Here is a 16,571-nt window from a genome sequence, read left to right as displayed (position 1 = left end):
CTGTTAAGGACAGAAAGTCAAACATGTTAGTAAAGTTCCAGCTTAGGCCACATGTAGACTCTTGTTCAGTCAAATTCCTCCAGCCTCTCTTTGTCCAAGGGGAAATGCTCTTCTCCCGGACTTCTCTTAAGCTTCTACAAGCCTCAGTGCCTTTCCAAAGCAACTCTGTACTACTGTCCTACACCTTCTACCAGCTTTCCCCTGGGGAAAAACACCCAAGTGACCCCTCTATACCTACTGCGGGTGGAAATGGGGGCATCTCATGTTTTTCAAGCCTAAAACTAGAAGCAAAATGCCCACAATGAGTGTATATGTTACTGGTATATTTCAGTCTAGAAGTGCTATTTCCTGCTCGTTTTCTAACCTGGATAAGGTAGAGAAAGGAAGAGGGTGAACTCTCTGACAATGTTTGCTCAGTTCCATGGGATAGGACTGGAGAAAATCTTCCAGGTGGCAAAGTGTTAACGTGGTGCCAAGCTGTTGTGACACAGCCACATTGGACAGCCCTATCTGAATTAGCCTTTGGAAGCTAATTTCTTTCTATCTTTCATTCCTTTGCCAAGTGCTGAGTGTTGTTTTGTTTTCTGTTATGCAATCTTTTCAAAACTAGGCAACAGGTATTAGCTTTAGCTAATAAAGCACAGCAGCAAAGATGGGGAAGGCAGTGTGGGCCACAGATTATAGGATAATTAGGAAGTGTACTGCCACTCCAGCAAGGCCCTAGAATCGTTTGAGCTGGAAGGCACCTTGTCTTTTGTATCAAAAGAGTCATCTGGTCCAACTCCTGAAATGAACAGAGAAATCTACAACTAGATCAGGTTGCTCAGAGTCCTGTCCAGCCTGACCTTGGGTGTCTCCAGGGATGGGACGTCTGCCAGCTTTCTGGGCAACCTGTTTCTATATTTAACTACCCTCACAGTGAAAAACTTCTTCCTTATATCCAGTCTAAATCTCCTCCATATTTAGTTTGAAACCATTTCACCCTGCTCTGTTTACAACAGACCCTGTTAAAGAGTCTGTCCCCTTATTTCTTGCAGCCCCCCCCTTTAGACACTGAAAGGCTTCTATCAGATCTCCCAGGAACCTTCTCTTTTGCAGGTTGAAGTCACCAGCAGGTGATTCCAGAGCTGTCCAGGGCTGAATGTTCTACCCCAAATCAAGTGCCTAGATCTGTACTAACAGAAGGTAATACCATTCTGTAAACAGCTGCTTTCTTCCTGTTCAGCTACTTTGGATTGCTCTGTGTATCTGTTGTACACAAAGAAGCTTTCAGATGCCAGCCAAACACACAAAGATTGCATGAGCAAGAATTTGGACAGCAGTGCAGATATCAAAAGAGATGGCAGCCCAGGCAGAAGACATTAATCTCTCTGCTATAAAACTGCCCCCCTTAGACAATCAGTTCACCTAGAGATCTACTGCTTGTTCAGAGTAGGTTGTTGTGGACTTCTCTGGGTCCAGGACTTCACCAATTGTGAAACTCAGCAGTGTGGTTCTGTTGAAGCAATGGGAAGAAATGAATGTGGATTTGTACCATTCTCTCTGTCCCACTGACATGAGGCTGAGAATGGGTGATGTGTGACAGGAGAGATGCTGGTTGTTGTGCTGTATTAGAAAGATATACAGCTGTTGATTTTAGGTTGAGAACTTCCTACAGCCCCAAGGAGAAAGGTCTCTTCTGAAGTACTTTGGGTCACCATCAGGCTATGTCAGGGTGTCGGGGAGTCATGGTAGGGACACTGCATGGGCTCATGGAGTCAGTAAGATGCTGGGTGGGGATCTGGGGTGGGAACCAATGCTGAAGAGTTGACATGGATGGAGTGCAGACCTAAAAACAACCAAAGTGATGTCCTGCAATTACAGCAGAAGAGAAGCATGCAAGGCGGTTGGCAGAGAAGTAGCTCTCCTTTAGCACTACCCAGCTCCATCTTGTGGCAAGGATCAGCAAGACCTACAAGATTAGGAGGGACGTTCTGCACGCCGTGTGGGCATCAGCTGACTTTCCAGCAGCACTAGGCAGGGTGCACACGGGGGGTGTCTTCCCCCACCCCGTGCACCTGTTGAATCATAGAATCATTCAGGTTGGATAAGGCCTCTAAGCCATCAACCCATCCCCACTATGTCAGGTAAACCACGTCCCTAAGGGCCACATCTCCATGTTTCTTGAACACCTGCAGGGATGGTGACTCCATCACTTCCTCGAGCAGCCTGTTCCAGTGCCCAACCACTGTTCTGGAGGAGAATTTTTTCCTAATATCCAACCTGAAGATGTCTCCTCTCCTCCTGCAGCCCCTGTTCCAGCCTCCTGGCACACGATGTCCCTCAGCAACAGAATTTCACCAAGGTAATGCAGCACCTGTAATAAGCATTGCTGGCTGAGTTTGGTGGCTGAGGAGGTGGCTGCATACGGAGCATGGAGCAGGAAGAGGTCTGTGCCTATATGCTGTCTTGCTCTTTTCTCCTACCTGCTCCTGTCCTCACGGGTCTGTTGTGCACGGCTGAAGCATTTCTGCCCTCTCGCTGTCACTGTCACAAGGCAATCTGCTGACTGGATACTTCCTCTCCCACACATGCAGTGGGTCTTCCCACAGGGGTGCGGAGAGTGGGGATGTTTTCCCTATGGATGTGAGTTTCGGTGTTATAATGAAGGCACTTCAGCTAAGGACACGCTGTGTTTTCTCCCCAAGCTGACAACGAAAGCCCACAACGCACCCCCACCAACCCCCCCTTCAGACCCATCACCCGGCCGCGCAGGCCCCGACGCGGCGCGCAGCCAGCACCTCCCGCCCCGCCGTGACGTCATCTCTGGGCGCCCGCAGCGCTCTACCTCCGTCGGCGCCGCCATGTCCTTGTGGCGGGCCCGCTTGGGGCCGGCCGCCGCCGCCACTATCACCTCTGCTGCCCGTGGTCGCCTGCGGAGCGCCGTCCTGCCGGTGGTGAGCGGGAGACCGGGGTCGGTAGGGCCTTGGGGGGGAGGAGAGGACAGAAGAAAAGAAGGGAGCGGGAGATGACCTTCATCACCATGGTGCGGCCTTCAGGGGGTGGGATGCACCGAGCCATCAAGTGAAAACAAAGAGCTCGCCTAGGTGCATTGCTGTACGGTAGGCCCCTATGTGAGATCTGTGTCTCTGAAAAAATACGCCTAGTTTGTCTTAAGAGTGCTGTCAGCTTTGAGTCGTATTGCTGTGTTGTCTTTCAGGCCAGCGTTCACATCAGCTCCCAGCGCCCTTTGCAGTATGGCTGGCTGGCTTACATGCTCGGAGAGAGAGCCTCTAAAAAATTCAGCGAGTACAGTAAAATCTTCACAGTGGACGGCAACTTAGCGTCTGGGAAGGGCAAGCTGGCACAGCAAATTGCAGATAAATTAGGTATGCCTTTATTTTCTCTATAATGGGGCAGAGTGGCTGGAAGACTGTGTGGAAGAAATGGACCTGAGGGTGTTGGTCAACAGCAGGCTGACTGTGAGTTAACAGTGTGCCCAGGTGGCCAAGAGGGCCGATGGCATCCTGGCTTGTGTAAGAAATAGTGTTGCCAGCAGGAGTGGGAGGTGATTTTTCTCTGTACTGAGCTCTGGTGAGGCCACACCTTGAGTTCTGTGTTCAGTGTTGTGCCTCTCACTGCAAGGAAGATACTGGGGCCCTGGATTGTTTCCAGGGGTCAATGAAGTCTTATAGGGACCAGCTGAGGGAACTGGGGTTGTTCAGTCTGGAGAAGAGCATGAGCAGGGGAGGCCTTATCACTCTCTACAGCTCCCTGAAAGGAGGCTGTGGTGAAGTGGGGTCAGCCTCTTCTCTGGAGTAACGAATGATTGGGAAGAGATGACAGTCTCAAGTTGTGTAGGAGGAAGTTCAGAATAGATGTTAGGAACAATTTATTCTCTGAAAGAGGGGTCAGGTGCTGGAACAAGCTGCCCAGGGAGGTGACTGAGTCACTGTTCCTGGAGGTGTTCAAGAAATGTTTAGATGTTGTACTGAGGGACATGGCTTAGTGTGGAAGTCTTGGCAATATGTAGACGGTTGACCTGGATGATCTCAGAGATCTGCTCCAACCTTGTTGATTCTACAAGTCTATGATTTTAATATTTACTGGAACTTAACAGTGTCATTGTGATACCTGCATAAAAGAAATTAACCAAAACATCGACTCTTGGCTAGCAAATTATTAGGTAGTGTCACAGTTAATATTAATGGTGAATAGAGAGAGGCAGAGTAAAGTGTTGGTGAGACTTGAGGTGACATGGATGTTGTCAGGTCATTGTAAATGACTTTGATTCCAGTAATGTCCATTTACAGCTTCCAACTGTCATGAAGTCACTGAGCATCTTAAGAGGATTTTGGGTGGTGTTTTTTGTGTTGTGCTTAAAGCATCCAGGTAAACAGAGAGCTGGTATGATAAAAGTTCTGCTTAAAAGAAATGCTCAACTTGCATCATAGAGGTGAAGTAATAAAGCCTAATAATTGGGTTTCATCAGCTTTCTGTGAGGTGAGGCCAGAGGGCTTTGTATGCTGTTTTCAGATATTGTTTTGGGTAGGCCTTTGAAACATAAATGAGAATAGGAGATGCTTCTTGTAAACATGTACAATTTACTATTCTGATTGGTGTTCTCTTTTGAGTTTCTGCCTTTTTTTTTTTTTTTGTCAGGAATGAAATATTTCCCAGAAGCAGATATCCACTATCAAGACAGGATTGCAGGAAATGAAACGCAGCTGGATGAGAGGTTTAATGGTTTCTGTAACCTAGAGAGATTTTACAATGATCCAAAATGCCCTGATGGACACTCTTACAGGCTGCAAGCTTGGCTGTTTGGTAACCGTGTTTTACAGTACTCTGATGCATTGGAGCATCTCCTCACCACAGGTTAGATTTCACACTGAATGCATTCAATTTCTATGTTAACTTGAGTGAAAATTCTGTCCTTTAGGTGTTTTTAAGTGTTTTGATAGAATCTGTGTTTTGAGATTTAAGACCCTTTTAGTGAGTGTGGTTGTATAGCCCGTTTAGAAAAATGCCTTGCATATTTTGTGTTAGGACAGCATCTTGTATCATTTCTAATGAAGGAAATGCATACTATTTAGCAGTTTCATGAGTTTTAATTGGTTGATCCATATCAAAACGACCATCTTAAACATATCAACACAGCTGAGAGTTCTGTGGCCCTTTTAAAACTCAGGTATTTCCTGATGACATCTTTTGTTCAGTCATTTTGTTTTCACTAAGTACTGCTTTGTGATGGTCATTATAACAATTTCTGAGTGACTTCTGGGGCGAAAAGCTTTTTTCAGTCAACACTGATTTACCCGTTGCTTGTGCTTAATAGAAAAAGATGAAAAAGTGTGAATACCAGAAAGCACCTCAAACACAAAAGTAAATGTACTGCTTAAATATAGTAATCCTCAGTTGCTGTAGCACTAGGTGCAGTATGAGTGTATATGGATTAGACAGGCATATTTAGCATGCGCATCTATGTTTGTGTGAACAGGAAACTCTTGCTCTTTTGTTTTATTTAAAAGCTCTTAGGCAAGCTTTCAGAAAATTGTCTGCCAGAGCAGCACTGTCTGTAATTTTGAGTGCTGCTGCCAGGAGTCTTTCTGAGCCCAATATGACTTGAATCTTCTTTCGATTGCAGGTCAAGGTGTGGTGATGGAGCGCTCTGCCTACAGTGACTTTGTGTTTTTGGATGCAATGTTTAAACAGGGCTATATCCACAAACGATGTAAGTTACTTGCATGAAAAAGGGAAGTTATTTTGTCATAATCTCAGCCAGAGTGTGATAGCTTAAAAAAAAAAAAAAAAAAAGCCTGCTGGAAAGACTGACTACTTTAAATATTTACCTTTGTTCATGAGGCACTTGGCACCTTGGTCTTTCTTTCATTGAAGACCAATCTGTGAGATTTACTAGTCTTTTTCAAGGCCTAGGTTCTGCTTGTATATTCTGTGTATTGCTTACTCGTGTCTTGTCAGCTAGCTGAGCCTCCCTCGTGAAGTGTGTGATCATCCTTATGAATGCAAGATACCCTTTGGGCAGACCTTGATCTTGCAGCATTAGATGGAAGGTAAATCATGGATTTGGCCTGCTTGCTTTAGATTTCCATTTTCCTTTGGAATTTTGAAGAATGCAAATGCCTTTCTTGCCTGCAAGAAGTGTAAGGAGGAGGATCTAAGACTACAGACCAGTTAGCCTTGGCTTGGTCTGTAGAAAGGTAATGGAGCAGTTCCTCCTGGGTGCCATTTTTAAACATGTTAAAGATGTAAAGGTGATTGCAAATAGTTGTTAGAGTTTTATGAAGGAGAAATTGTGCTAAATCGCCTAATAGTCAGCTCCATGTGGAAAGCTAGCTCAGTGGATGAGAGAAAATCATGTTGTTTATCTTGACTGGAGCCAAATGTCTAGGATGTAGTTTTGTGGAGGAGGACCTGAAGCTTTTGGTCGACACCTATAAGATCAAGCAGTGTGCCTTTGGAGAACAAAAGGCTACCACCGTCCTGGCTGCTGTGTGAAGAGTGTTGTCAGCTGCTCACGAGGTGATGACCACATCTGGAGTTTTGTGATCAGTTCTAAGCTCCCACTTGAAGACAGACATGGACTTGCTGGACAGAGTCCAGAGTAAGGCTATGAAGGTCATCAAGAGGCCAGAGTGTCTGATATAAGGAAAGGCTGAGAGCTGGAGTTTTTTCATTTTTGCCCGGAGAAGGCTTTGAGGGGATGAGTGTAAATACCTGATGGGGGAGGAGTATAGAACCAGTCTTTTCTTAGTGGTATTTAGTGAGAGAACAAAAGGCAAACAGCACAAATGGATATACAAGAAGTTCAAGTTAAACATCTAGAAACCTTTTCTATTGTGAAGGTAGTCAAATCTGGAACAGACTGTACAGGAAGGGTATGGCAGCTCCATGCTTGGAGATGCTCAGAATCAAATGACACAGTCCTGAGCCACCTGCTCCCATTGGCCCTGTTCTGAGTAGAATGAATGAACCAGCGTATCTGCAGATATTCCTTCCAACAACATCAGTTCTGTGGCTCTCAGTTATGGATGCCAATCTTGGGCAAATACACACAAGTCTGAAGTGCAGATAACAGTAATAAAGATGAGTCTTCATCTGACCCCTAAGCAAAATGCAACTGAAACTCTTATTTCTGCCATTTCATACCAAGTCTGGCATTTTGGCTGCTCCTGAGGTAAAGGTACTCATTTCCCTGTTTCCCTGACTGCCTTGTGCTTCTTGTCCATCTTGGCTTAGATTTAGGATATGTTTTGTTTTGTTTTTAAATGCATGCTGTAAAGAATGTGAAATAGAATGTGTTTAGCACACACAAGGAAAACACTCAAGAAAAGATGGGTTATAGTTCTCATGCTGTTCCTGTGCATTTGTTCCTCATTTGGATTAAGTTTTGCTGGCTTTAGCTTTCATGGGTTTTTGTTGTTGTTGTTTTTTAATGCAGGTGTTGATCACTACAAGGAGATCAAAGAGATCAGCATTTGTGAATTCCTGCCACCTCACTTGGTCATTTATGTAGATGTACCTGTCCCAGATGTGCAGAAGAGGCTTCAAGAGAAAGGAAAGGTAATTCTCGCTCTTAAAAGTTAGCCTTCCTAGCTGCAGTTTCGGGAGCTGCATTCAGGTGATGTACTCCTTGCTCTGTGATCTGTGCTTCCTGAGCGCCCCTTCTCCAGCTTCCCCAGATGACTGCTTTTTGAGACCTGTATTGACATTAATTGCCTGTCAATTCAAGTATCTATGACCTGCAAGAGGATAGTTGTGAACACTTGGTGCTTTGATATTAATGCAACAAAACTGCTGATTTTAATTTTTGAGCTAGCTTTTATAGATCTTTCATGAAATAGAAAAAACATGGAGCTTTCTGGCCAGTCTTATGGAGAGCTGTGAAGGAGTAGAGTTGATTCTTGTCACTAATGCAACTTCTTTGTGATCTGAGGCTATGGTAGGTGATTTCTATGTATTGTTCATCTTTGACAGTTGTAACTCCTGACTTCAAGCTGCTTTTAAATTCATGGCATCAGATGGATATTACTGTTGAAAATAAAAGTAACTTCAGTTCTATAGCATTACCTCTTATAATTTACCTCTTGCTCATCAGCATATTACATTACTGGGTTAGTGAAATTCTCTTTTATCAGAAAAGTGGTAGGAGGTTTTTGCATGATGATTAAATACGATGTTTGGTTTGGATTTTTACTTAGACCTCCCGTGGCTTTTGGACGTGTGCTTGTAACTGTTCTCGGATCTGTTATGAGGGTTAAATGATGTTTACCTTATACCTTATTCAAAGGCTATAGGAAATTGTATTCAGGTGAAGTATTTAAAAGTGGAAAGCCTGATACATTAAAAGAAAGCTTTGACTTGTTACAAAAAACATTCTCAGGTCCCATAAAAGCTCAGTGATTTCTGCTTCTTGAAGCAAGTGTGTGTGTGTCGGTATGCTGGGTTTAAGTCAGTAGAGTTTTTTTTCCTGCCCATTTCAGAGGGATGCTGATCATTGCCAAGGGGAAGTGACTTCAGAGCTGTAAAGTGGAAGGCTGCCCTTGCTGCTTTGTGATCTGTGTGGCCTGAATAGCTTTGCCTGCTGATCAAGTGGCTTCTTTCCTGCCCTCCAGCAGTTTGGACGCTGACTAAACAGTGCCTCTACTCTTTAATGAACAAGGCACTCTTGTGTGGGAGAACTATAGATTTCTTTGTTTTGGCAGCTTCAGTTACAGACATAGAAACTTAATGTATTGTGGGAACCCACACATTCTTTGCCCCTATGAGCAAAAAGGTCAGTGACACTTTTGAGACATTCTGGCTGGAAATGCTGGTGTAAGAGAACTTCCCTAGAGCAGTGGAGCTGCTGGGCATTATAGGGCTTGTTTGGAGATGGAACTTTGGGTTCCTGGTGGATGGAGTGTTTGTGATTGGTCTTAAGGAGAGTTATTGCAGAGCACTGGAGAAAGAAGAGTCTTCCACTGTGGTGGGCATATTGGATGTGTGTTATTTGAGTAGTGGCAGGAATCATGGCTTGAGTTGAAGGAAGACATGGTAAATGAAAGAAATTCCAGTTATTTTGCAAACATGGCATTAAGGTAAGATATGTAGGAGGTGAGGTTTGTGGTGAACTGTCAAGCAGCTGGTGGGATATCCTTTCAATCCCAAAAGAAGATAGGGAAGAAAATGGTTGCCTATGCACCTGTCTGAAGCTAGAGAGATGGATTAACATTGGTCCTCTTGCTGGAAAGGCAGACTTGGACAATCCATTCCTCTCTTTTAGATGATAATACATAACTTCCTTGATTATGCAAGTAGATAGCCCTCCAAAGACTGAAAAAAATTAAGTTTTGTGACTGTTGTTTGGTTCGTGCAAACTCTGGAAAAATAAGAATTCCCATAAACTGAAATAAATTGTAAGAAGGCTTTTTGTTTTGCTTTTACATCATTCTGTTGAGCCCGTATTTTCCTTTATTTACTAGATTCACTATCAGATCAGAAGAATCTTGCTCATATCTAGTGATTAAAACCATGGGTATAGCGGGTGTAAAGCAGTGATTACTGCACTCTGTGGCTCATTCCTTGGGATACTTTTGATGTTTAAGAAACTCTGTCTTAACTCTTGAAACTCAAATATGATTCACTGAATAACTGCTGATACAAGAGTGAACTCTTGGTAGATGGTGTAGGACCAACTTCTGCTTAGACTTCTGTGCTGATGGGGAAAAGAAAATGCACTTTACAATGATATTCTTCTGTTTTCTCTTTATTTTTAGCCTTATGAGAAAAAAGTTTCTGCTTCATACCTCCAGAACATTGAAGATGCTTATAAGAAAACCTTCTTACCAGAAATGAGGTTAGCAAACCAAACTACTCTGTCCATTTAGTCTTTGAGTAAAAAATGTGTAACGTTCCTAAAATCTCTGCAAATAGAAGCAAATAAAACTACATCATGTGAGAGAATCCTCCTCCTGCAATGCGCTACAGTGTGTTGCCCTATTTATGTGGTATCGTATCCATGGTATGATGTCTGTGTATACTTGTGTATAGTTACCTCCTGCATCTGAGAAGCTTGATGTCACCACGACAGTGTTGGAATATTAAAAGTGAAATGTTTTTAGGAGCAGGGTGGGAGGAATGTTGTGCAATAGTAAATTCATTGGATTTTGTTAATGGAGCTAATGAGCCTTGATCCGCGCTTGGGATGTTTCCTCTCCTAAGAACTCTTTTCAGTTGTCATAGCTTTGGCCAATTTCTTGATGGTGATACAGAAGGAGAGGGTTTTTGTTTGTTTGTTTTAGGTAAGGGCTTTTCATTCCCCTTTCTAGTTCAGTTTCTGTGCCTTACGAGACAGACACATTATAGCCAGGAGAGGATTCAGTGAGCTTTGTTGGTACTATTAAACAGTGCACTTCTAGGTAGCTGAAGCACTTGTCTTTGAAATTCCCAGGTTTTCTCTAGCTGGGAAGTGAGAATGTGTGAACCTGAGACTATAATAGTTTGTCAGCTGTCCCTATTGTTAAGAAATAGCTCTATCAAAAATCAGATAAAAACATGTGAGCGTGAGCAGTCTTGTGCTTCTGAACAAATTACTTTCAGGAAAAAAAGCTGTTAAAGGTTACAGAGTCAGGTCTGCTATACATCAAAAGAGTCAATTCGTGCCAGATTTGTTTTGTTCATGAAGTTGACTACTGAGTTTCATTTCTTTAAGTCAAAGAAGATCTTCAGGAATACTGGAATACAGGAATACTGTTGCTTGCTTGCTTCCTCATTGCTTTCTTGCTCCAGTTTCTGTGGTAAATCAGTATAATTGTGCTATCAGCAATTGAAGCTGATAACTTGATATTCAGCCTGTCATTCATACAGGGACAGAAGCTGTTGGTGCTGTGTGTGGTTAGCTCCTTCTGAGTGCATCCTCCACAGATTAACAGCTGCCAGAAGGAAGTGACAGGGAGGAAGGGTGGGAAATGATGGATCTGTCATCCCCCTGAGGGCAGAATTGGTTTGAATTTACTTGCAAGGAGGAAAATGCTGCGTATTCTTTGGATCTAATCTAGCCTCAGAAATACACTGTGGTGTTCAGCGAGCCTAAACCTAGCCTAGCTGGTCCTGCTGTGATTTCAACTCTTTCCCCTTTGTCTGTATGTGGTCAGTACACTTGTTAAGCAAACACCCTCTACTTGGCCTGGTCATCAGCGTCCAGTCTTACAATGGCTTGTCACATCGATCTGCACGCTCAGGCCTGAAGAGAGATGTCTCCATCCCTTTGGTGGGAGGAGATCTGAGCATGTGAAACTTTAGCTGTGTCTATCTCTGGACCATGCTGATGACTTGCATATTGCATAGATGCACACAGGCTTCAACTGTCTTTAACTGTTTGCTTGCTGACTTGCTCAGTGGTGCACCAAATGGTGATTGTGCCCAGCTGTTAGTCTGTAGACAGACTAAGTAGTACTGGATTTCCTGATACTTGAGTCTTAGAGTGAGTATTTGGTGATCCTAAGATTTGTGCTTCCTTTCTAGTCTGACATGCCTGAGAATGTCTTTGTATATATCTATACCAATCTATCTATCTACATATATATCATTTTTTTAATTAATTTGTGAGCTGGGTGCTCTGTGGCATGTTCTTGGCGCGCTGTTGGGAGCACCAGTTAAATTGCTGACAGTGTAAAAGTTTGGGGCTTTGTATGGATAAAGAACACTTCATAAAGTAACTTTTTTTTGTTAGACAGAGCTGTTCTGGCTGCAAGATGATAATGCAGACCAGGAACCAGCTTGAACTGCTGCAACTTTGTTATTTAGTTTGCACTCCTGCTTCCAGCAGCATTGTGTACGTTGCCAGCCTTGATTCTGATTAAACTTAGAAGTGACTTTTCTATGCAGGCTGCTGTACAATTAGGAAAACAGCCTGTTGCTTGTTTTAAATGCTCTTTGTTCTACACGTAGATCATGCTGCCTCTGTTGCATTGGTTCATTTAGCTCAGGCTTAGTAATAACGGCAAATGAATGTATTTTCTTAAGACTTACCCACAGGGGTTAATGTACACGTAAAACAGAAGGTCTGCTTAAGCTTTGGGTTAAACAGTTTGAAGGTGTCAAGTAGATTGGGAAATTGTGGGTAGTTGCCCTGGTAACATCAGTGAAATGGAAACAAATACAAAGGTGGGATATTTCTGTTTTTCTTTCTTTATTGAATTAAAACTGTAGATGTTTTACAGGGTATTTGTACAGTTTCATATCAGGAAATAAACGACTTAGATCTAACAGATCAATTGCAAACCCTGGAAGAAAACTAAAAAATGATTGTTTCTGTTTTTGTGCTTATTAAACGTCATTTCTGCTTCATTTTGATGTGCAGGTGAGTTGATGTTAAAAGCAGTCGTATCCTGTGAGCTCAACCTCATTTTATTTTATTTTATTTTTTTCCATTGCAGTGAGACCAGTGAAATTCTGCAGTACACAGCAAGTGAAGCGGAGGATGTGGAGAAGGTAAAGAGTTTGCTGCTTCCAAAATGGAAACTTAAAGAAAACACCTTATCCTAGATAAGTTGGCTACTTAATGCAGTTAGCTCTTGCTGCTGTGCCAGTGTTCTGGGCTGGAACTACACTACCCCCCATACCTTTTGCCAATGTATCTGTCTGCCTGAGCAAGCAAATTCCACTGTGTGGTTACTTCTAATTTTTTCTTCTTTACAAGAATCTTTTGGCTCATTTAACTTATGCCAGGTGTTTCCAAATCTGGTTTGGTTTTCCAAACAAATTCTGAGGCAGCATTTCCTGAGTCTCTGGGCTGTACAGTATGGCTTTTTGGTTATTATCCCTCTCTGAAGTGTTGTGGCTGGAGGGATGGGTAAGGTTCCTTATAGCTTAATTTGGGAACAAAAGGCATTAACCAAGAAGTAAGTCCCAGCAGCCAGCTGAGATTCTTCCTACCAGTACCAGGTATGTTTCTGTTGGCTTTTGCCACCAAGCAGATTCTTATCATCTAGATTGGTGCACAGGTTCCTTTGCAGTAAAATAGCTGTTGTTTTCTCAGAGCTGATCGTTATTGGCATATAGCAAACAACTTGATAATCAGAGCTGCTGCATAGCTTGTAGCTCTGGTTTATTCACCTGCGTTGACTAGAATGTGGTGTCTGTACTGTACCACCTTTTCCAAAGTGTTTTGCTTGACTTATTGCAGCAAATATTCTTGCTTGTGGAAAAAAATAGTGGGATAACATAAATCTCTTTCTTCTTTTGAATTCACCTCTGTAGCTGCAATCCCCTCTGAAAACAGTGATAGACTTTATGCAATTCTGTGCAGATCTGTAGTGGTTGTGTTTCATTGTCTGGGATGGAAGCAAATCCCTCGAAGTTCATCTGCACTCTATAGTAGCAATAAGGGTCTCAACTTAGCAAAGATTTTGGACAGTGGGCTTAACAGTGACTTCTGCCAGCTCCCTCAGCACCCACAGATCCCATGGACTTATGGAAGTCCAGATTGCTTAACTGGTCCTTAACCCAGTCCTCATTAACCGAGGCAAACTCCTCCTTTATCCTGACTTCCTCTGGGACCTCAGGCATATGGGGCTTCTTAGTACAGCCTCTAGCAGTATAGACGGAGACAAAGAAGGCATTTAATAACTCTGCCTTCTCTGTATCTTCTGTCACCAGTGCGCCCATTTCATTCATCAGTGGGGCTACATTGCTTCTAGTGTTAGTTTTATCTGCAGAGTATTTGAAGAAGGCCTTTCTGTTGTCCTTGACTCCTCTTGCGAGTTTTAAGTAAGATTTGTAGTGAGGGAGTTGTCTGACTGCTTGTACCCGTGCTGAGCATATTTGAACATTTTGAAGCATTGAAGGAGGTAACCTACTACTGTATTTTTCACTTATGGATGTACTGGTCAAGCTGGGATGGAAGTAATCTTTCATTCCAGCTGTGATAGCTGACCCAAACTGACCAAAGGGGTATTCCGTACCACGTAACATCACAGTACCACGTAACATCACAGTACCACGTAACATCACAGTACCACGTAACATCACAGTACCACGTAACATCACAGTACCACGTAACATCACAGTACCACGTAACATCACAGTACCACGTAACATCACAGTACCACGTAACATCACAGTACCACGTAACATCACAGTGCCACGTAACATCACACTCTTCCATGGAAGGAGTTCCAAAGCAGCCTTTGCTTGAGGACTAACTGAGCATCAGTCTGCTATTGTGAGCTGGTGAGTGATAGCCTCTGCATCTCTCAGCGTTTGTTTGCTTTTGCTTTTTCTCTTTGTTTATTTGACTGTCTTTGTCTTTACTTAGTAGTTCTTGCTTTTGTCCTTCTAATTCTCTTGCTCCCCCACTTCACTTCCCGATGTGGAGCAGTAAGCAGCTGGGTGAGGGCTTTGCTGCCAGCTGGGATCAGCCCACCGCAGCTGTGGAAGACTCACCACAGCAGCAGTGACACTTGGGAGATCCTGAACTGTGTATTTTCAGGTTTTCAGAAAGTACTGGTAATGGTTGGGAGTGATAGCTCCCATAGGGCAACAAGTATGTTATGCTTCTGTGGCCACACTACAGCTGTGAAATTAGGAGTATTAAGAGAGGCTTTTTGTTAGGCAAGAACAAGTTACACTTCTGTCAAAGAGGTTCTGCTGTCACTGTTCAGTTGGTAGAGCTCTGACACTCATATCCACCCATGCTGAAGCATATACAGGGACAGCATTACTTGTTTTTCTGAAGGAAGCATAATGTTATTGTTACTGACTTGCATTGTTACTTACTCTCCTTGAGCCAGATGGCAAAGCTTAATCCTATGAGCAAGCGGATGAAAAATCTGGCTCTGTAAGTGTAGTACATGCAGTTGGAGTCAGTGATATAGTTCAGCAGTAAACTTCACCCTCTAAAGGCTGACTTTGTTTGGAAGTGCAGAGTAGGTTCTACTTGTGCAGTGTGCATTACAGTAGCATTCACCTAATGGCCTTATGTTCCCTGAGATACTTGAAGCTCTGTTGGTCAGATCAAATAGCTGTTTTTAGAGTACTGCAAAAAGAGAAGTTTCTAAAAATGAAGTTTCTTTATAATTTTTAAATACCAAAAGCCTTTCTTTGCCTTTCTTCTGAGATTGAACTTATGCAGACAGCTACCTGTGGTCACTGCAGGAATGAGAGCTTGTATTCTTTCTGAATACGTATTGAAGTGGTCGGAATAAAACCATTTGTTTCCTTCCTAGACTTGCTAGAAAACCATTTCTGGAAGTTTGATTTTAATCCTGCAAATCAGAGTTTAAAGTCTGTTTAAAGCTCTTACAGTCAAGCCTACCAAGCTCAGTAATCTTGTGTCATTGCTGGGCGTGACAAGAGTATACACTGATGATCCTTCTCTTAATTCAATTGGACAAATCTGGACCAGGGGATGGATTATTGAAGTCCAAGTACATGATGGTGTCATATTTTCATTGTTAGATATTAGTTACAGATAGTAGGATTTTTTTTTCCACTTGAAAGAATAACATTTGTTCCCTTCTGTTTGAATCCAGTTTACCTTTGAAATGAAATGACTGACATTTGGTAATAAGGGATAATGGGGGAGGGAATTGGTCTTGGTTTAAAGGGTCTTTAAGCAGCTATATCCTGCTAATAGAGAGCGATGTTTAACTGTTATCCAGCTTCCAGCTACAGGTTCTTTACTGTGCAATTTGGAAACTTAGTTTTGTATGACTTTATAGTTATAGTTTTGTATGACTTTATATATAGTTTTGTATGACTTTATAGTTAAATAGTTTTTTGAGTTGCTTATAGAAAACATTTCTGAAGTGTCTTTTAAATAAATCAGTTGGGGTTTTGTATTGTAATTAGGATTGGTTGTAACAATTAAAGGATTTGTGTGTGCTCCAATGAACTTGGTTATGGTGTTTCAAACTACATTTACATGAGAACAGAACAGTAAAAAGTTGAAGATTTGTTTTATTTCCCCCCCACCCCTTTTTTTTTAACAACTGGTTATAACTTCCAAGCAGGACAGAAACCATTCCATTTCCTCTGTGCTTGTAAACAGCATTTTGTATTATGTATTGATTTCATTCAGTGACTCCACCTTGTGTAAACTACAGGAATTTTATCTAGGTGGGAGGCTGCTGGCAGACCAGCTCTGTACCATGTCCTTTGCCAGTGTGGAATTGCGAGGATTCCAAGCTAGCTAGCATGAAGTGTTTGGTTGCAACTGCTGTATGTGTGCTGAGCTTCTTCCTGCAGGCTGTAGTCCGAGTTCCTGTGGTTGGATCCTGCATTGCACCTTGCACCCTGGATTTTGCTTAAAGAGAAACCTGATCTGGCTGACAGATCATCCTTTGTCCCATAGCTGCGTTGCCTTCTGCTCACGCTGGAGTTCTTCTAACAACAGAACTCGCCAGATGACTATGAAAACCAGCTTAGACATTACAAGCTGTTTGTATTGGTTTAATTGCAAAGATTATGGAAAGGAGTCTCATTACTGAAAGCCGTTTTTTCTAAGTCCTACCACGCTCTGTGGTGTATTAAGTCCTGATCTCTCCTGGCCATTGTTACGTGTTGTGCTGCTTAGTCAGGCCTAAATC

The 16,571-nt window shown here is 42.8% G+C and overlaps 1 protein-coding gene across 1 annotated transcript in view; it reads left to right on the top strand.

The window, feature by feature from the left end:
- The first annotated feature begins 2,782 nt into the window (after nt 1-2,782).
- The window catches only part of NDUFA10 (NADH:ubiquinone oxidoreductase subunit A10), a 35,392-nt gene continuing 21,603 nt past the window's right edge, over nt 2,783-16,571 (top strand). The window contains exons 1-7 of the mRNA XM_072341242.1: nt 2,783-2,936; nt 3,200-3,368; nt 4,642-4,857; nt 5,627-5,713; nt 7,442-7,563; nt 9,759-9,838; nt 12,420-12,474. Of these exons, the coding sequence (XP_072197343.1) occupies nt 2,844-2,936; nt 3,200-3,368; nt 4,642-4,857; nt 5,627-5,713; nt 7,442-7,563; nt 9,759-9,838; nt 12,420-12,474 (822 nt within the window). The 5' untranslated portion in view covers nt 2,783-2,843. The remainder of the gene's footprint in view (nt 2,937-3,199; nt 3,369-4,641; nt 4,858-5,626; nt 5,714-7,441; nt 7,564-9,758; nt 9,839-12,419; nt 12,475-16,571) is intronic.

This window comes from Excalfactoria chinensis, chromosome 7 (assembly GCF_039878825.1).
Source record: "Excalfactoria chinensis isolate bCotChi1 chromosome 7, bCotChi1.hap2, whole genome shotgun sequence".
Lineage (NCBI taxonomy): Eukaryota > Metazoa > Chordata > Aves > Galliformes > Phasianidae > Excalfactoria > Excalfactoria chinensis.
This window is presented reverse-complemented; position numbering and strand designations above follow the sequence as displayed.